The sequence below is a fragment of the Pipistrellus kuhlii genome, unplaced genomic scaffold, assembly GCF_014108245.1.
Source record: "Pipistrellus kuhlii isolate mPipKuh1 unplaced genomic scaffold, mPipKuh1.p scaffold_m20_p_1, whole genome shotgun sequence".
Lineage (NCBI taxonomy): Eukaryota > Metazoa > Chordata > Mammalia > Chiroptera > Vespertilionidae > Pipistrellus > Pipistrellus kuhlii.
Genome location: NW_023425404.1, coordinates 56,504,684 through 56,525,871, shown reverse-complemented (window position 1 = coordinate 56,525,871; position 21,188 = coordinate 56,504,684). Strand labels below are relative to the sequence as shown.

The 21,188-nt window shown below is 38.4% G+C and overlaps 1 protein-coding gene across 2 annotated transcripts in view; it reads left to right on the top strand.

Annotated features, from left to right (window-relative positions):
- Positions 1-21,188, top strand: part of CDIN1 (CDAN1 interacting nuclease 1) — a 214,255-nt gene that overhangs the window by 110,177 nt on the left and 82,890 nt on the right. For both annotated transcript variants that reach the window (XM_036446681.2, XM_045583796.1), the window contains exons 9-10: positions 12,584-12,649; positions 13,259-13,364. In XM_036446681.2, the coding sequence (XP_036302574.1) occupies positions 12,584-12,649; positions 13,259-13,364 (172 nt within the window). The remainder of the gene's footprint in view (positions 1-12,583; positions 12,650-13,258; positions 13,365-21,188) is intronic.

Here is a 21,188-nt window from a genome sequence, read left to right as displayed (position 1 = left end):
ATGATGAATTAACTCCTCTTTTCCATTTTAGATGTGGTAATTTGTAAAGGTTCCATATAAATTGTATTATTGTACACATCTGTTTTATGTAGATATTTAAGTCTACCTAGTGTGATTTTTTTAGGTGAAAAAATAAAAGAATATTGAATTACATAATTTTTGTTTGAAAATGGACAGAGAATTGGTCCAAGGAAAGTCAATTGAATGATTTTGCATCAGGTTGGAGAGAGAGATTGACTACAGCCCTGCAAGAAATCTGGTTTAAGTCTTTAGTGTTCAGCATTTTTATTAATGAACTGGAGAATGGAGTTGAATGTGTCATAAGATTGTTGGTAACTTGGAGGTGGGAGATACAAATATTCTCTAGCTAGTGTTAAAGAAAGTTGATAAATTAAGTGGCCTCAAATTACTGAATTAAATTTCAATATGTAAAAGCAGCAAGTTTTTCTCATATAGAAGGACAATTGAAGTGTTCAGCCTATGGAAAAAAAGATAAATTAGATAGAAGTTGTCTTTTAAGATTTAATAAATAATAGAATGTATAATGGATCAGAACCAGTTGTGATAGATGACTCCTGAGGCACCATGAGATATGTTTAAGGACCATGGAGTTCTCATAGTGTTATGAAATATCAGATCATGTCGATCACTCAGTGGCCAATATCACATGGTCAAATCTATTTCATTGTTTTAAACCACCACTAAGCAGTCATAGTTTTAGGATTGCTTGATGTTAGTCTCTTGGCACCACCTGCTTACGTGTAGTCAGGCCCTCAGCATCATTTCTTTGCTTAACCTAGCTTTTCTCTGCTTTCTTCTTGAGTATGAAAGACCAGTAGCTTAAATGTACTCTAGTCCTGGATTTTCAACTCCCTGGATTCTGGGAACTGAGTGTATTAGACTGGCTTCCCCATGGCTGACAAAGGCAATGCAAAAGCATAGCCAGGAGTTATTACCACTCACAGACAAGTTCAGAAAGGGGATTTAAAATTGATGGGTCCCATCTCTTCCTCTGTCCTATAGCATCTGGAGGTAATTATTTCATTGAAGCATACCCACAGATGATACTTAACTGATCTTTAAAAAATAAATGAGTTATAGGATGTTTAGCTGACTCCATGAAACCTCAGTCCTGCTTTGAAGCATTTCCTCATCAGCATACAAAGAAGTTGTTAATTTATTCTATGCCTTTTAAGGGTTTTAATGTATTACTGAATTAATATGTTTACATATGATTAGAACATCAGAATTCAGAGCCTTGTATGAAATATGGTTATGGGGTTTTTCTTTTACCCCTTCACTATGATTAATTAGATCTAAAGTACTATGCCAGGTAAATTTAGATAGATCATCATTTTAAATCCAACTATGGGAAAATATTGGTACATAAATAGACCACTAATATGATTGTATGTTTTCTTTATTTGCATTTGTACATACACCTTGAATTTTGTTGCAGAGACATTACAAACATGTTTATTTTACTTTGATTCTTTTATAAGCAAAATTACAATTTCTCCCTCCCTGGTATCCTTCCTCCCTTTCCCCTCCCACTCTCAGGGTTTCTAATCTGGACTACTTTTGAAAGGCAAGGATTCTTACCGTTTATACATAATGCTTCTTAAGAATTATGACTTCCTTGAAATTTTTTATCCCATTTAAATGTTCTACTTGCCGAAACCAGTTTGGCTCAGTGGTGGAGCGTCGGTCTGTGGACTGAAAGGTCCCAGGTTCAATTCCGGTCAAGGGTGTGTACATTGGTTGTAGCCACATCCCCGGTAAGGGGTGTGCAAGAGGCAGCTGGTCGATGTTTCTCTCTCATCGACGTTTCTAGCTCTCTATCCCTCTCTCCTTCTCTCTGTAAAAAATCAATAAAATATATTTTTTTAAAAATTTTTAAATGTTCTACTTATTGTGCTCTGTATGTCATTTTATAAAATAAATATTTTATCTGATCTATTTTATCAATAGAAGAGAAAAATAAAAACAAATTACATTTATCTTAATCCTAATCATTTCTTAAATTTCCTTGATTCATTACCATGTACTAAGCAGTTGCTATAGTATAAGATTTAGCCAGGCAATACTGGAAAAAGAGTCCTTTGATGATTTGGGTATACTCAATGGGATTTATCCTATCTTGTAAATTTATTACTTTTGTACAACTACAAATAGGTATATTGTATTAAGAGAAGTCACAGATGAATAAAGGACTTTAGTTTCTCCAACTAAAAACATACTCATATATTCATTCATTAATTCCAAAAAATAAGATTTGAAGTTAAGTACTATTTTAGATACTAGACAGAATCTCCATGAAGTCCTCACATTTGTGGAGTTATGGTCTAGTGGGGAGACAAACTACAAACAAATGACTATAGATAACTCCTAACAGTTAATTATAATTCTTGTAATAATTTTATCCATTCTTTTCAACCAACTTTTGTTTAGTGTGTTGTCTATGTGCCAGGAATTACACTAGTTAGTATGAAGATGATGTAAGCACTTTGTGCCCTCTGGATGCTCATAGCCATGCTCACTGTGGCCATGTTTGTCCCAGTAAGAATGCATCCCACTTCTGGTGCATCTTAGCAGGTGCTCGCTTGATAGTCTTGATAATGAAAACAAATATATTCCAGGCTACTGTTGTGCTGCTTTTATTAAACTTTTGAAAGAAAGTTATGGATTATACTAAAAACTAAATAGTTACCCTTTATATATGTACAAAGTGCTACCAGCTCATTAATTTCTTTTCATGAAGTGGTGATAGAATTTTACTTTTTCATCACTTCTCTCTCTCTCTCTCTCTCTCTCTCTCTCTCTCTCTCTCTCTCTCTCTCTCTCTCTCTCTCTTTTTCTCTCAGCATCTTCCTGCCACCATGTGCTTCTAGGATGGCTAGTTGAGCTCCTTAGCTTGACTGTCTCCCACAAAGCTAGCCACTCTTTTAAGTTCTTGCCATGGGCAGGCACCATAAAGAATAAAAAATAAAAGTTGAATCAAACATGGAGCCTTCCAGAAAAATTTCAGTTAAGGACATGTCAGTTCTTTCCAGGGATAGTTAATTTAGAATTAAGGTTTATTGATCTGCATTTAAAATCTCAGCAAATATGAAGAACCTGCTGCCCACTTCTAGGCTTGGGTGCACAAACCATCTTAAACTGTAAATTGACCAGTGAACAATGTGATCATCCTCATTCCCTCTGCTAAAGGTTTGTTCCATTTATAGTATCAGTGAAGTAGAAAATGTGCTTCATATACTGATGGAGATTGAACCACGTCCAGCACAGCCAGTGGTGAACCTGAGGAGGGGCAGTGAAGGATTACAGAAAACAGAGAAGAGAATATAGTTGGGGCCAGGTGGATCACTGTGCCTGGATGAGGACACAGTGACCCTGTCAGTAAGCTGAATCTTTATTTTATAGTCAAATCGCACAAAGCAAAACAAGGGAATGGTCAAGATGTTTACAATGTTCTTACCAGTTTCAAATCTACTTCTTTGCTGTTGTTGCAATTCTCTGAACTCTGTCAAGCTTTGTTTTAGCAGCACTTGCTATACTTCCCAGAGTCTACGTCTCTCAGCTACCTAGTACTACAAGGTCAGACTATAAGGTCAAGCTTACATATAACTGTAGCCTTTGATTATAATTGTGCTGGGAGGGCTTTGCCCTCCAAGCTTGGACTTTTTTTTTTTTATAATATATTTTATTGATTTTGTACAGAGAGGAAGGGAGAAAGATAGAGAGTTAGAAACATTGATGAGAGAGAGTCATCGATCAGCTGCCTCCTGCACACCCCCTAATGGGGATGTGCCCGCAACCAAGGTACATGCCCTTGACCAGAATCGAACCCGGGTCCCTTCAGTCCCCAAGCCGACGCTCTATCCATTGAGCCAAACCGGTTTCGGCCAAGCTTGGACTTTTATCCTTCTCATCAGTCCAAGGCTTGAACCTGTCCAAACGCTATAGCTGCTCTCCACAGAGATGTTTCAGTTTGTATTTCTCTAGTGATTAAGGAGACCACATTTTATTATATTCTCTCCCTCTCACTTCCTACCCCTTTTTTGAGAGATGTTTGGGGGAAGAGCTTTGAACAAAAGACAAAGGAGGAAAGGCAAATAGTGACAGGGAGAAACACCCAAGACTGTTTGCACCATTAGTGAAAATATGGAACAGCTTATACCAAAGACTACAAGTAAACTGTGCATCATCCCTAGGTTAGCCTTACTCTAGGTCAGAAGGACTTCCATTAGTGACTGCCATGGCCACTCTATTGTTAAGTTTGGCTCAATGGGATGGTTCCAGAGACATTTTTTTATTTGCAGTGAATGTTGCCCCGTTGACACTTGAGAGGTATTTGCTTTATCTTTGCCTCACCAACCCATGTTAGGCCTTGCCTATGACAAACCAGCAGATTTTACACAGGTGCTTTTCTAGCATATGTGTATTACCCCGTGGGATTCTAAGAGGCTATACTCTCTCAAGCCAAATAGGCTAGTGAAGGATGTCCCTTACCAGGAGAAATCAGAATCTTGGTTACTAAGAGTTCATCTCCTAGAACTTTATCTTCCTCCACAAGCATCAGTGCTCTGCTGGGGAAGTGATTATGATGTGGCAAGTAGGGGATTTTACTTCAGATGAAGACTAGACAGCGGGAACAGTTTCCATGCAGCTGTTAGCAGTAAATACCATGTTTCCCCGAAAATAAGACATCCTCCGAAAATAAGACCTACTTACAGGTTTCCTTCTGAGTGAAATATAAGGCATCCCCCCGAAAATAAGCCCCCCCCCCAAGGCTAAACATGAGAGATTTGATCCACTGATTCTGAAAGAAATGGAGTCATAAGAAATTAACCAGGAAATTTAGGAATTGGGTTCTTATGATGATGTTCCAGAAGATAATGACATGATTGTCATTGAGTAAATGAGTAAATTCTTGATACTGTAGGATTCACAGTTTGTCTGGTTTGTGTTGACAACTACCGTACTACTGTACCGTATACAGGTAATAAATTTCCTTTATTTTCATTTAATAATAAATGTGTACCGTTCTTCTTCATGGAAAAGTAAGACATCCCCTAAAAATAAGACCGAGCGCATCTTTGGGAGCAAAAATTAATACAAGACACTGTCTTATTTTGGGGGATACAGGGTATTATTATACTGGCTAAAATGAAGTGGGATGGTTGGGTATTTCATACAGAATCAACTATTTAAATCCCTACTTACCAGAAGGTTAAAAATCAGATGCCATTTTCAGAATAACAGGATTGTGACACTGGGGTCGAATTGTGGGGGATTTAAGTGTATTCTTTCCTTCCTGAAGAAATTGCTATATGAGAAACCATCTTTGCTTACTCCCCCAATTAAATACACGTGTCTGCTTCTCCTTGGGCTAAGAGAAGAGAGTGGTAGACATGCTAAAAGGCAGCCTGGTCTCTGGAACTTTGGGGACAGGTCACCCTATTCACTCATGTGAGCCTTCCTGCTCTGGGCCCACAGCCCTTCCCTCTGCTGCTGTGGTTAGAAAACTCATGTCTGCTCATCATCTGCTTTCCTGACCACTGATAATAAACTGGACCTATTTCGGTTAAGTGACAGAAATCTGATCAAACTGGACTAAACACACACAAAAGGAGAACACACAGTGGTATCCCTGGGGAATCCAAAAGAGAGAATTTTGCTTCTTGTATGTCCAGAGCACAGAAGTAAAAGCAATTTTATCAATATCTCCTCTTCTCCCTCTCGTGTTCCGCTTTCCTCAGGGTGGGCTGCCATTTGCAAGCAATAAAGCTGATCCTTGGCAGTTGCAGGTCTGCTTACTGCTTAGAATTTGTAATCCTGGAGAAAAGTTGGAGATTCTCTTTTGTCCTATTACAAATCCCAGAAAGGTTCTGATCACCTAGTCTGGGTCTTGTCCACCCCTGTGGCCAGTGCTGAGAGTCATGTATTGGCCACCAAAATTACAATGTGAGAGTAGGGTGGCAATGCCGGAAATGATGGGGTACAGAACAGAAATATCAAATATCTCACTCACCCTACAAAAAATTAGTTATAGGTATCAGTTCTCTCCCTATGACCAAAAGGCACTGGGATTCAAATCTGTTACTGGATTGGATTCTAGGGCCTCTCTCTCTCTCTCTCTCTCTCTCTCTCTCTCTCTCTCTCTCTCTCTCTCTCTCTCTCCCTCTCTCTCTCTCTCTCGTGTGTGTGTGTGTGTGTGTGTGTGTGTGTGTGTGTGTGTGAGAGAGAGCCTTCGTATTTTTTAGAACTGCAAATATGCCTTCCTCATTGTGCTTGGTTCTGGGACAAATGGAGCAGTCCTCCTGCTTTGTTTAGAGGAAACTGGCCCCAAGCTTTGCTTCACAGCTAGTGCCTTCCCAACAACTTGCCTTGTATTCTTTTACTCTACTGTGCTGATGTATCCCTTCTTTTATGGTACTAAACCCAAAGAATTGAGAGTGATGTGGTATAAAATATAGACAGGTTCTACTCTGTCTTTATAGCCACCATTCGGCAGGTATCAGCTTACCAGACCTCCCTTTGCGCTGTCCCAGCTTAGTGACCTCCCATTTGTTTGCTATCTTTAGGGCACTTCAGTTTTCACTAGTATTGTCCCCTAAAGACATAAGCAAAGGACAAGGTCAGAGCAGTCAGTTGTATTGCTTATTAGTGGCTTTGATAAGAGGCTTTGGGGGAAGAGGTTGAAACTAATGGCTGTAATGAAATTTTGGATCCTCTAAAGATTTCATTTGTCTGTGCTATTGGTCTCCCCATTAAAAGCATATGTGTTCTGTGTACCTTTGCACATGGGCTGCATATCATAGTAACATTTATTGCTGAAACTTTGCAAATGTCTTACATTAGATGGAAAAGTCTGTGAATATAAAAATACGGAATACAAAGGTTATAGCACCAACTATTGAATGAGACAGCATTTTGGGGGGAAATAATACAGAAAAAAAATACTAGAAAGAAAAGATATACTATAGTTTTTTTTTTTCTATTTTAATTAAATTTTTTTCTGGTGACATTGGTCAGTATGATCATACAAGTTTCAGGTGTGGGTTTCTATGTTATAAAATTTGTATATTGCCTTATGTACCTAGCACCCAGAGTCAAATCTTCTCCTGTCACCATATATTAAGACCCTCTTCTCTCCCCAACCCTCTTCACTCTGGTAAGGACCACATTGCTGTTTGTGTTCATGAGTTTCAGTTTCATATCCCACATATGAGTGAAATCATATGGTTCTTAGCTTTTTCTGGCTGACTTATTTTACTTAGAATAATATTCTCAAAGTCCATCCGTGTTGTTCCAAACAGCATTAATTCATCCTTTCTTATGGCTGAGCAGTATGCCATTGTGTATGTGTAACACATCTTTATCCAGTTCTCTATCTCAGGACACTTTGGTTGTTTCCATGTCTTGGCCACTGTGACTAATGCTAAAATGAACATAGAGGTGCAAATATTTTTGTGAATACATGTTATTGTTTTTTAGTTTTTCAGGAAGATACCCATGAGAGGGATTGCTGGTTCATATGGTAGCTCTATTCTCAATTTTTTGAGGAATCGCCAGACTGCTTTCCATAGTGGTTGTACCAGTCTATGTTCCCACCAACTTGCAACCAAAAGAATGAAATACCTAGGAATAAACTTAACAAAGAACATGAAAGACCTATATAATGAAAACTACAAAGCACTATCAAGAGATTGAAAAAGAAATAACAAAATGGAAAAATATTCTGTGTTCACAGATTGGAAGAATCAATATAGTTAAAATGGCCATATTAGTCAAAGCGATATACAGATTTAATTCAATTTCCATTAAAATCTCAATGTCATTTTTTGAACAAATAGAATGAGAAATCATTAGACTTCTATGAAACACAAAAGACCTTGAATAACCAAAGCAATCCTTAGGGGGAAAAAATATAGTTATCATTTGTGTTGATGTATATCGTTTTTGCCTTTCCCCAATTTAGTAAAAATATAGGTGCTAAAAATATTTTTTTTAATCTAGCATTTAAAAAGCTTTTGACAAATTCATAGATAAAATTACATACTAGAATGTACCCTTTTTGTTTTCAGATGTTGTGAACTGAAATTTTACCCAATGTCTCTGGAATTAACTATTTCTTTTTTTAAATTTAAAGCCTTTTAATAAAAACAGAATAATACCTCAAACTTCTTCTTGGTGGTCCCCTGCCCTTCTTTTTTCTTAAGTATATGTTAACTATTTTCAGATGTGTTTGTTCTCTGACTCAAAATCAGACTTTTATTTAAAAAAAGAAAAAGAAATTGTATAATTACTACTGAATTGTCTTGGATATTTTGGGTATTTAGAGTGGCTGGTAATTAAAAGGCCAGAGGAATTAAACTTTCACAGTGTTCTTAAAGTACGTGTAATTTTTTTTAAGAATATTTTTATTGATTTCAGAGAGGAAAGAAAGGGAGAGAGAAACATCATTGATGAGAATCATTGATAGGCTGCCTCCTTCACGCCCCCTCCTGGGAATCGGGCCCACAACCCGGGCATGTGCCCTTGACTGGAATCGAACCTGGGACCCTTCAGTCTTCAGGCTGATGTCCTATCCATGAGCCAAACCAGCTAGGGCCATATAACTTTTCTTTAAAATGTCCTCTACAGGCACAATTAACAACAAAAAAATAAATGAGGAAATATCACTTTATCTGTGGATGCAATTGTTTTCATTTTTTAGCTCAGTTAGAGAGAGGAGCCTCTAGAAATCAAGAGATTATGCAGTGTATCTCTTCAGGCAGGTGTTATCTAAATAATAATATCCTGAAAATGGTTATCACCTGTCCTGTGTTTTCAGATCATCTAGGAAGACATGAATAGTCTCTAAAATGCACTTGTAGTTGCCCTGGCCTGATAGTTCATTTGGTCAGAGTGTTGTCCCAATACACCAAGATTGTGGGTTCAATCCCCAGTCAGAGCACACACACGATGCAACCAATCTTTCTGCTCAAGGCCCCAGTGGCTGCCTTCGAAATGAGCAAGTTTATGAAATCTGGGAAGATGGTACTGGTCCTAGCTGGATACTACTCCGGACGCAGAGCCATCATTGTGAAGAACATTGATGATGGCATCGGACCACCCCCACAGCCATGCTCTAGTGGCTGAAATTGACCACTACTGCCAAAAAGTGACAGTTGCCATGGGCAAGAAAGAAATTGTCAAGATGTCAAAGATCAAGTCTTTTGTGAAAGTTTATAAATATAATCACCTCATGCCCACAAGGTACTCTGTGGATATCCCTTTGGACAAAACTGTCGTCAACAAGGACATTTTCAGAGACCCTGCTGTACAGCACAGGCCCGATGGGAGGCCAAGGTCAAGTTTGAAGATAGATACAAGACCGGCAAGAACAAATGGTTCTGTCCTCAGAGCAGAGGTTTCAGACTTTGTACGTGGGAGACAGTTCAGCAATGAGATAAGGGAGTGAACAGAGAATGAGGCTGAAGGGAAGAGTGAGTCATAGCCTCTAGACCCCCAAATGGTCAACCAAGTTTTAAATTTATATCCAGTGGTTCAGATAGTAAGGAACCTTTAGTAAGTGATCCTAATAGTAAGGAACCTTTCAAGGTCTGGGGATCAGGCCAAATGGATGGGGATGACCTTAAAAAACCCCTATATGATCAATGGTAAAAATTTCTCAGGGGCCTAGGCCAGGTGAGCAAGGCCCCTTATTTATAAATGCTGTTTCCTATTCTTATACTGTCATTTCATGTGAATTTTGCCAAGTTGTTCCCTCCTTTGTTCTTAGGAAATCTAGGATAAAAGAAGTAGTATGGAGGTTGAATCAAGCCTTGGGAGTTCAGTAAAGAGAAAATAGCCAACACACCATGTAGTATTTCAGAGTGTAGAATAACCTCTTCATTCATAGATAGATAGTTAGATAGATAGATAGATAGATAGATAGATAGATAGATAGATAATATAGGTACTGTGTATCTATTGAAATATATATCTATATACACTAAGTGGCCAGATTATTATGATCTCTGAACACATAATAATCTGGCCGCGCGCGCGCGCGCGCGCGCGCGCGCGTGTGTGTGTGTGTGTGTGTGTGTGTATTAGAGGCCTGGTGCATGAATTCGTGCATGGGTGGGGTTTGGCTAGCCTGGTCAGGGGGAGAGGATATGGGCTATTGGCCAGCCAGCCTGCTGGTTGAACTACTTGTCAAGGGGACAATTTGCATATTAGCCTTATTATGTAGGATATACACTGAGTGACCAGATTATGTATTCAGAGATTATAATAATCTGGCCAATCCCTGTATATGTATATAATTCTTAGTGGTAACAATTACTTTAGAACAGTGGTTCTCAACCTTTCTAGTGCCGTAATTCTTTAATACAGTTCCTCATGTTGTGGTGACCCCCAACCATAAAATTATTTTTGTTGCTACTTCATAACTATAATTTTGCTATTGTTATGAATCGTAACGTAAATATCTGTGTTTTCCAATGGTCTTAGGCTCTATAGCAGGTTGAGAACCGCTAGCAGGGTCACCTAAGACCATCTGAAAACACAGGTATTTATGTTACAATTCATTAACAGTAGCAAAATTACACTTATGAAGTAGCAACAAAAATAATTTTATGGTTGGGGATCATCACAACATGAGGAACTGTATTAAAGGGTCATGGCATTAGAAAGGTTAAGAACCTCTGCTTTAGAAGCTGTCCTTTCTAAGCACTGGGAAAGTGGGGTCAGGGTAGCGGGTTTTCCAGTTCTCCACAGATAGATGGAAAGATTCCCTAGCCTCACTGATTTTTATGTTCAGGTTTGAGGGTTTGGGTTTTTTATTATTATTTTCACATTAAGTACGTCATGCAGTCTACGTTGTCATTGTAGGTGCTGTGCTAGGAACTGTTGTCCTGTGAACCAGAGTTTGGCATCTGCCTTTTAAAAGGATATTACTGTGTGCATGTGGATTGCTTGGTGACCTTTGAAATTTTGTTTTGAGCCACTGTCAGAAACATAATCATTTTTCTTTCTGAAATAGATTTGAACGTCTGCAGAGTTTTGATCAAGCTAGGACAGTTTTAATAAAATATTAATCTCTCTTTTTTAATGTCAACCAGCTTTTAAAACTGGTCATCAGCTACCTGAAACATCAGCTCAAGGCACTTGTGTTGATTATAACAAATGCCTTTTCCATTAAACATTCTTGTGGTCAGAGTGCATTTAGAGGATAGAAGTGTTTCCAGTCTCATTTGCCATCCTGTTTTCCAAATTCTCTTGGTTTTGAAGTAAGATTATTTTAATAGTGTATTTTCTTATCTCAATAAATAGGTAACTTAAAATTTTTTATAGTTCAAAGATGGGAGGTTATTCTGAATCATGGCATCAATCCTTCAAAATCTGAGTAGTTGAAGGATACCAACTTTTAATAAAACTTAAATATCTAGTTTAAATATGTCTTGTCATTAAAAGATGCTTTACATCTAAAACGCTGACCTTTCAAGATGTACACAGGACTGTTCTCAAACTGAGTTTCTGAACATTGGCCATGAAACCACTGTCTTAGGCTGACAAATGGATTGGAAATAAGCTACCCAACCCTGGGAATGGGCCATTAATTTTAATCAAAGGTGATGCAGGAAGGCGAATGGGATGCCTGACAATGTCAACAGCCCAGTAGGTGTTAAGAGACCACACAGCCTTCCTTGTTACTTGGCCGGGCCATTAGTTGAGGTTGGGTGAAGACAGAAAGCCATGTCTGGAATTGAATGACCAGGTCACTCCAAAATCTAATGGAGAACTCCTCATTTCAGAAATCACGCTGTAATGTCATTGGAAGTCAAGGACGGCATTTAGAAAATATCAGAGGGAAACAAAAAATTTTAACCAAGAACCTAGCTAGTTTATTCAAACTTTGTAAAGCTCTCTATTTTCTCATCCTTTTTTCCTTCTGAATGAATCATTGACATTTATACAGGATCAAGAAATCAAACAGACCTAGAAAAAAAATCTCAAAGCCTGAATTACATATTTTTGGTTATAAAATTCTGGTAAATGCCAGAAATAATAGCATACCAAAGGATTTAAGCAGGATGATTAATTCTCTGTGGTGATCTCATTGTCCTTGTCCCTCTCTTGTGTTCTTATGTGTAAGAATAGATTCACTAATAGAAACTAGACTTTCTTAATTGCTTTAATAAAAGTATTTGTTTTATAATTGTAAAGGCCACTGTACTTTACTGCAAATTGTCAATGTTGGCTAATAACATTAGTGATACTCATGGTAATGAAACCTTTTCTTTTAATCAGTAAGTATACTTCATTATTTTGAATATTTTCAATTATAACAAAAGTAGCATATGATAACTTGAATTATAAAGTTTATACTAAAGACATAAAAATGCAGAAGGGACAAAGAGGCATTCTTATATCTATTATTCATGTATTCTGACAGTGTTGTATGCATAAGAAAGAGATGTATAACTGTCTTAGTAATTTCTATACATTTTTAAGAAAGAAAAGCAATTATGTTGCTGTCTCATTAGTGGAATACTGTAATAAGTAATAGTATTTATTTTTCCTATAGATGAAGATCAGCTCCGTGCAAAGGGTTATGACAAAACACCAGACTTTATTTTACAAGTGCCAGTAGGTAAGTTCTTAAACTCTGTTATGCGTTATGCATTTGTTTATAGAGAAAAGGAATGTGTTTTTTTCATAGATTTAAAAAAATTCTTATACTACTACCAAATGTTACCAGAGTAGATTCTCTTTATAATATTGTATCTAAATGGGTGAAATCGTTGGAAAAGATTATTTTAAAATAGCAGAAAATAATAGGTTCAGACGAAATCTACCCCTTAAAATCCGTACATATATTTGAGAAATAGATGTCTGAAGATATTTTAGTTGCTGTTTTCAAGTCATTTCTCAAAATATTACATATTTAAAATACGGTTCTATTGCAAAGCCAGGCTCACTTTTGTTTGCTTTCATATTACTTGTCAACTTACACAGTCTCAGAATAGGAGAAGGACTAGGACTTTGGAAGATGATGATGAAAATAAAAGAGATATGATTGTAGCATAAATATTCCTTGTAACAAACACATCCGATGTGTTGTTTTATAATTATGACCATCGATGACAGGGAGGGTTCAGCCTCTGCTCATTAATGTGAAGCATAGAGAGGCCTATGCGGAGTTCAGAATTTTCAATTTCCCCTTTCCTTGGCTCCATATTAGTAATGCTTTGTCCCTTAGCTGTGGAAGGGCACATAATTCACTGGATTGAAAGCAAAGCCTCATTTGGTGATGAATGTAGCCACCACGCCTACCTGCATGACCAGTTCTGGAGCTACTGGAATAGGTAAGGTCCCATTATTTTTCTCTTAAGATAAACGATACTCAGCTGAAATCTCATTAGAAAAAATATTTTGTTTAGCTGGTAAAAATGCTGGTAGCCTTTGTTTCTAGTAAATACAGAGACTTGATTAATGTATTCATTTCAGATAATTTAAACTTCTCTGCTTTCATAATGTAGCTTCATTTTTTTAAACTAAAAATCTTTGCATGAGGTCAAAATTAGTATATGCCATTTTCCATTTTATAGTGATAATACTGGTGTCACTCTAACTATGAATAATAAGATGTGGTTCACATTATGATACTGACATTGACTTTTATCCTTTTGATGTGAAATCCATGCCTATTGTCAGACCTTAAAAAGTATTTTATCCTCAGCTCTCATAGAAAATACAAACAACACAATGGTGGGCAAAAGTAGGTTTACCATTGTGAGTACCCAAAACAGTGTTGATTCTTATACTATTTTTATTTATGAATTAAGGATTGCATTATTTTTTATTATTATTATTATTATTATTATTAATAACCTACTTTTGCCCACCCCTATATAAAAAGTCAAAACAAATTACTTTCCAGTAATAGAAAATAGTTTACCTACCAACTTCACTGTCAACATTCCCAAGGTCATGGAAATCTCAGTGATTAAGAAAAATGTGGTGTTGAAGGAGAACCGTATTCCAGCCATTTTATTAATGCCATATTACTGAGTACCCACTATGTGCCTGGGCCTGCACAGTATCTCAGTTAATTCTCACAAGGAAGTCACTTTGACTCCCACTCTACAGATAGCTAACTGATCCTCAAAGAGAGAAAATAAGTGTCCTACAGCTAGTTATCAAAGGCCAGCATTTGTCTCTCCCACTTGCTACCCTGTGTTATTTTCAGCACAACTATATTTTCATTTACAATACAAGTGTTGAAACTGGCTTTTTCTATTATTGAAATCCCCTCTTTTCACACCACACATCTCCCCGCTGCCCCCTCTTAGAAAAGGAGGTGGATTCAGGAGTAACCTTCCTAGATGAACTGTGTTCCTCAATCACTGCTGAAGAGTAAGAATACAGGAGTAAGATGACATTGGCCCAGAACGTTAAGGAATGAGACAGTAGCATCTATGGACAATAGTCTTATCCTGGGAGGAAAACAGTGGCAGAAAACAGAATTGGGCATTATATTGTTACTCAGCCTTACAAAAGGCCAGCAGACCTGCCTGTAGCAGCTGTGCTAAACTAAGCCCACTTTTTGCCATGGTAACAATGATCATGACAAAATGCTGAATGTAATGGCTTTCTTGATTTTCTTGTGTAATTGTGCGTAGCATCCGAGCTTTACTTTACAGGGATGGAGGAGGAAAGTGCAAAATGTTTTAGAAATCATTGCTGTTTCAGCGTTTCCTGTCTTTTATTCAGCCATTATTCAAATTAGCAGTAATGTTGCAAATTGAATTTTCAATTTTTAGCAATTTTATTATGCGTTTGAAATAGTAAAGAAAGCATCATTTTTGATAGTATAGGAAAAGCAATGATAAGAGAATCAAATCGTATACGTTTAGGTTGCTGAAGGATTTTAAAAACGGATAGACTCAATCATTATGCTGTGAGACTCTCTCTCTGCTTTGGTACCAGTCAACTCTTTTAAGAGGAATCCCAGATAGTAGCTCTTACTTTAAACATTCCATAAGCATATCTTTATTCTAAAACAACTATTTTTGAGTGCCCAGTACTTCCTATTTTAGAGGCTGATTAAATAACATAGTCACCTATATGACGGATCTACGGATTACTGACATGGCTGGAGAAGATCCGAAAAATAGATGCTTGTTGTAAGCTACTTTTATATTGTAATCATGACTGGCTTACACAGCTATTGATTTACATTCCATAAACTTGTTGTTGCTTTTTAATATTAAACCAGCTAAGTGGGTACATAATTAATTTAGGGTACTTTATGTGATAAGGGAAAGCCAATCTCCGTTTGGAATATTCCAAATCATTCAAGGAAGAAGTTCTCTACACAGAAGTCATTGCTGTCAGAGAGAGACTTAAGAAATACAAGTAGCGCTTTCACTTAAAATGGAACATGGAGGCATTTACCTGGACATCAACTTTTGGTTATAATCTGATAGAAACTCACCAGTGATGGACATTTTGATTTACCCCTTTATGAAAGTATAGAACCTACTCTTCGTATTTTGATCTGACTCAAATAGCCCTTGCTGAAGTTCTTCAAAGTTGGTAGAAATCATTCCTCCCAATGCAGGTAGCTTTTCAAGGCAATTTGGTTGCCATTTGGCCTAACTGCTGTATTTGTGTGCTTCTTGTTGACATAAAAACTATTATCTAATTGCCATTATTTTTAGATAACATTGGATTTTTATAATAAAACTGTTCAATTAACATTTGTAGAATCATAGCCTTGTATAAACTAATTTTCCCACACAAATAACTACAGGTCCCCTATTTTTTTTTTGTTTCATATTTTTATGTGAGTTTTCTTTTTATATAAATTGATATTCTCACTCAGCCCTTCAGCAACTTTTGATAAAGTTGATAACAACCTACCTCTTTATTAAAACATCTTCTCTTTTTGGCTCCCAGGAGGTACTCTTCTGGTTTTCTTCCTGCCATGCCAGCATCCTCCTCAGGCTCCTTCCTCTGCTGGCTCTCCTCCTGCCCAGTTGTAGGCCTGAGGGCTCTGGGAACTGCGTGCTCCCCGTCTTCCCCTTTCCCTCTGTATTCACCCCTTGGTGTTCCCTTGGAGATCTTATTGGAGACTCTGGCTTTATAGACCATCTCTATGCAGGTATCTCCTAATTTTGACCCCCATCCCTAACATTTCCCCAGCATATATACTGTTTTTTGTCAATCCAACTGCACACTCATTACCTTTCCTTGGATATGTACTAGGTATCTCATACCTAACGTGTTCAAAATGAAGCCCTTGATGTGTTTGTTCACTCCTCCCTTTCACCCCAAGCTCAAGTAATGGCACCACAATTTGCCAAATACTCAAACTGAAAACCTGAGTATCATCTCCAATCCATCAACAGGTGCTTTCAGCTATGTCTTCAGCACATCTCCAGTGTGCCATTTGTCACCATGCTGTCACCTCAGTGGCTGTCACCACCTCTTGGACTATTGCCACAACTTCAAGCTAGTCTCCTTACATCAACTATTGCACTCCTGCCTCTGGTCAGTTTTTATACCCCAACCAGAGTGACTCTCAGAAAATACTAGTATAGATCAGTTTGTGACAGTTCCCTGTTCAAAACTCTTTGATGGCTTCCCATCACATTTAAAATAAAATCCAGACTCTTTACCTGCATGATCTGCCTCTCGATGCCCAATTCTCTCCACAGCTACCTCTCTTCCCTCACCACACATTCTCTCCCTCTCTCATACTTCTTTGGCCATCCAGGCTTGCTTGGCCTTCCTTGAATCTATATTGCTTATTTCTACTTCAAGACCCTTAACTCTGGCTAATCATTCTGTTTGGAATTTTCTTCACTGGGATCTCCCCTTAGCACTAACTTCTCACAGCATTCAGGTTGGTGCTCACATTTCCTCTCCTTTAGGGGGACCTTCCCTGACCACCTAATTCAAAAGGCATCACTCTCAGTCACCTCTCTTCTCACGTGGCTGTCCTTACCCCTATCTCAGTGAATGAATAGACTCTGGTTGGAAACACTTATATAGAAAGCAATTTGCTTGTTTGACTACAAGCCTTTAGAAGAGCTTTACCTTGTATATTGCTATTTTTAATTACTATATGTAGTATGCCCCTCATTTCTTTGTAATCAAAACTTCAGAAATTTCCTCTAGCTTAATTAACCTCAAAAAAAATTTTAGTGTGCCCCTCATTCCTTTGTAATCAAAACTTCAGAAATATTCTCTAGCTTAATTAACCTCAATTTGTTTTTAATTTTGTAGTGCAGTCAGAGATTTTAAGTACAGAATATAAACTGCCTTTCTGCTGATAATTTCACAGCATTTATCAAATATTGTAATTGCTTGTTTACTTGTCATCCTTAAGTGTTCCATCTTATTTGTATGTCTTATTCATCATCAAATACCGATGTGGAATACCTGGCACATCATAGGTGATCAGTAGATATTAACTGAATGAATGAGTGAGTGAATGTATGAATGAATTTTCTTATGACAGACAATAACATTTTGAATCAACCACTAAGAATTATGTCAGACACTGTGACATTAAACTACAAACTATTTTCTTTGAGAATGCCACTCGAACAACAGTAAGAAAAATGCCTATTTTTATTTTTTTAATTGAGGTATAATTAATTGATAGCATTATATTAGTTTCAGGTAAGCATGATGATTTGATATTTGTATATACTGCTGAGTGATCACCACAGTCTAGTTTGTTGAGAAATATCAATGAATTGCAATTTCTCAGAAAGATATTTGATTACTATTTTCAAGCACATACAAGATGTGGTGGATAAGGAAAGCATATTGTCCAATTTTCTAAATTCGGGAGTCTAGTCATTGTTGAAAGGATGACTCTTCCTGTTGACCCACTATGGTAGAGCTATTGTTTAAGTCACATATGAGTCAGAAATGTTATCCCAAACAAAACCAACAAGCAAACTATTATTGGGGGGGGGGGGGGGGAGACACTATAAGAATTGAAACACAACCATTACGATCATCAGAAAGAGCGAGGGAAGAAGACGAATAAAACAGATTCTGCCAATAGGATGTGAATCAGGAGCACAGTTATTGTCGGGAGCCCAAGAATAGAGTCCATTTCTGAGATTAATATTTAGAGCAGGTTGAAATTAATGCTAAAATGCCTAGTGTCTAGCAAACTTCACCACGTATTAAAATCATGGGGGGAGGGGGGGTTGGGGGAGAGCAATTTTAAAAGTGGACTTTATCCCTGGAAAACTGATTTAATTGATATGTGTTGGTGCCTGGACCTTGGGAGTTTTTCTTTTGTTTTGAAAACTTTAGATAGTAATGCTCTAGCATTGAAGTCAACACCTTTACCTGTCCTTGATTTGCCAGCTAGCCCTAGCATTCCTGGCCTGTCAGCTTCTAAATAGTCTTGATGAAAAAAATAAAAGCTTTATCAAGGATACTGATTCAGATCAGAAACACTTCCCAGGCACTGGGTTAGTCAGTAGGGAACCAGCCACTATCTTCGAGGGGTTCATAGTGAGTATTGAGGCAGTAAATTGCAAAGATAGAACCTGAATCCAGGTTTTCCTGTGGACTCTCACACCTGTGCTTTATGCTCCATCATGCAGCTTCATGTCAGTAATGGTGATAAATCTGTTATACACGGCTATTTATTCAGTGGTCATTTCATGGGTTTGCTAAGCTGAAGCCCAAAAGCACAGTGTCATACTAGGTTCATGTGGTTGGAGAAAATGGGCCAGGTGTTCTCTGTTTCTCTCAAGGTCCTTATTTTATATTCAAATACATATCTGTAGGATTAAATAAAACTTTTCATATATAGCCATTCATCTAGTATATAATTACTCCTAATTGTTGGAGCTGAAATTCACAAAATTGGATTTTTTTTTTATATACAGTACAGAAAAAGTAACCATGTAAACAAGTAAATCTGTTTCAATAAGTAGCAATGTTTTTTTAAAACAGTTTTATTGAGATATAATTGGCATACAATAAACTGCACATATTTAAAGTGTACAATTTGACAAGTTTGACATCCTAATATATAAAAACCCTGTGTCCATCACATCCACAACTACCTGAGGCTTGACCAACTGGAAGTCAGTCCTACAGTAAGCACTGGGTTGCTGTGGCCACCCAAGGCAGGAGTGGTGACCCAACACTGACTGATGAGGGGGCTGCAAATCGGGCCCTGAGAGAGGCCTGAAGAGAGAAGCAGGGTCTGATCAATAGCCTTCATGGCAGTTGTTTATCAACACTTACCTCTCTCTTTCACTCCAGGCCTGGCCAGCAGCTGCTCCTCAATTTCTATCCAGGCTTCCATCAGGGCTGCTGATCAGCCCCACCTTTCTGATCAGGAACCATTGATAGGCCCAGAGACGCTGACTGGCATTGAAACTGACCAGTCAGAACCAAATCTGGGTGAAGTGTGAGGAGCCAATGGCTACCTAAGAGGTGGGGCTTTTGATGCCAACTAGCATAGATACCGATCAATCAGAACCAAATCTAGGTCAACTGTGAAGAGCCAATGGATGCTTAGGAAGTGGAGCTTTTGATGCTGACTGGCATAGAAATTGATCAATCAGAACCAAATTGGCCAGCAGGGAGGGTAGTTAGTGGTGAGTAGGGTGGCAGAGGCAGTTAGGGGTGATCAGTCCAGCAGGGAAGGGCAGTTGGGGGAGAGATCAGGCCAGCAGAGGAGGGTAGTTGGAGGCAATCTGCATGGCAGGGGAGCAGTTAGGGGTTAATCAGGCCATCAGGGGAGTAATTGGGGGTAATCAGGCTGGCAGACAGAAGTAGTTAGGGGCAATCAGGCAATCAGGCAATCAGGTAGGCAAGCGGTTAGGAGGCAGCAGTTCCAGATTGTGAGAGGGATGTCTGACTGCCGGTTTAGGCCAAATCCCTGTGGACATCCCCCAAGGGGTTCCAGATTAGAGAGGGTACAGGCTGGGTCGAGGGACACCCTCCCTCCCCCCATACACATTTTGTGCACCTAGCTTCTAGTCCTATATAATAAAATGCTAATATGCAAATCGACCGAACAGTGGAACAACAGTCACTATGACACGCATTGACCACCAGGGGGCAGACACTCAATGCAGGAGCTGCCTCCAGGTGGTCAGTGCACTCCCACAGGGGGAGTTCCACTCAGCCAGAAGCCCTGAGTCAGGCTCACAGCTGGTGAGCACAGCAGCAGAGGTGGGAGCCTCTCCTGCCTCTGCCGCAGCACTGAGGATATCTGACTGTATATTCCCTAAGGGCTCCTGAACTGTGAGAGGGTGCAGGCCAGGCTGAGAGACCCCCCCAACCCTGTGTGTATGAATTTCTTTCACTGGGTATTTAATAAATTCACAAAGCATCACCATGACAGAGAGAGTGCACATACCTACCAACGCCAAAGGTTCCTGGAACCCCTCTAGCATCCTCCCTCTCAGTTTCTCCAGATTCCCCTGCACACACAGCAACCACTGATCTGCTTTCTGTCATGTTGGGTTAGTTTTCATTTTCTAGTATTTTCTGTAAATGGAGTGATACAGCATGTATTCTTCTGATTGGCTTTCTTAGTAAGATTGAATAATTCAATATATAACCATGTTGTTGGAAATATCAGTAATTCATTTTTTATTGCTGAAAAATATTCATTTGAGTGGCTGTGCCATTGTTTGTTTATCTGTTCACCTATGGATGGACATGTATGTTGTTTTTGTTCTGGCTATCTACACTAATAAAAGAGAAAGATGCAAATTGACAGTACCTTTGTGACACCCACCAGCCAATTAGGAGTGTGTATGCAAATTAACTCAACAGAAATGGTGAGTTAATTCGCATACCCAGTCACTGAGCGGCCAGGACACTTGTGTTGTCACCAGTGGAATTTCACTCTGGACCTCTGTGCTGTATGGGAAGGTGGAAAGGCGGCTCCAGGCCAGAATGAAGGCAGTGCCGGCAGCCAAGGAAGGAAGGCCTATTCTTGCACGAATTTTTGTGCATCGAGCCTCTAGTTAATTATAAAGCTCCTATAAACAATCATGTGAAAATCTTTGAATGGTTTTATTTTTCTTGGGCAAACACCTAGGAATTACGTGGTTGAAACATCTGAAAAGTGTATATTGACCTTTTTATTAAAAGGTTAAACTATTTTCCAAAATGGTTGTACCATT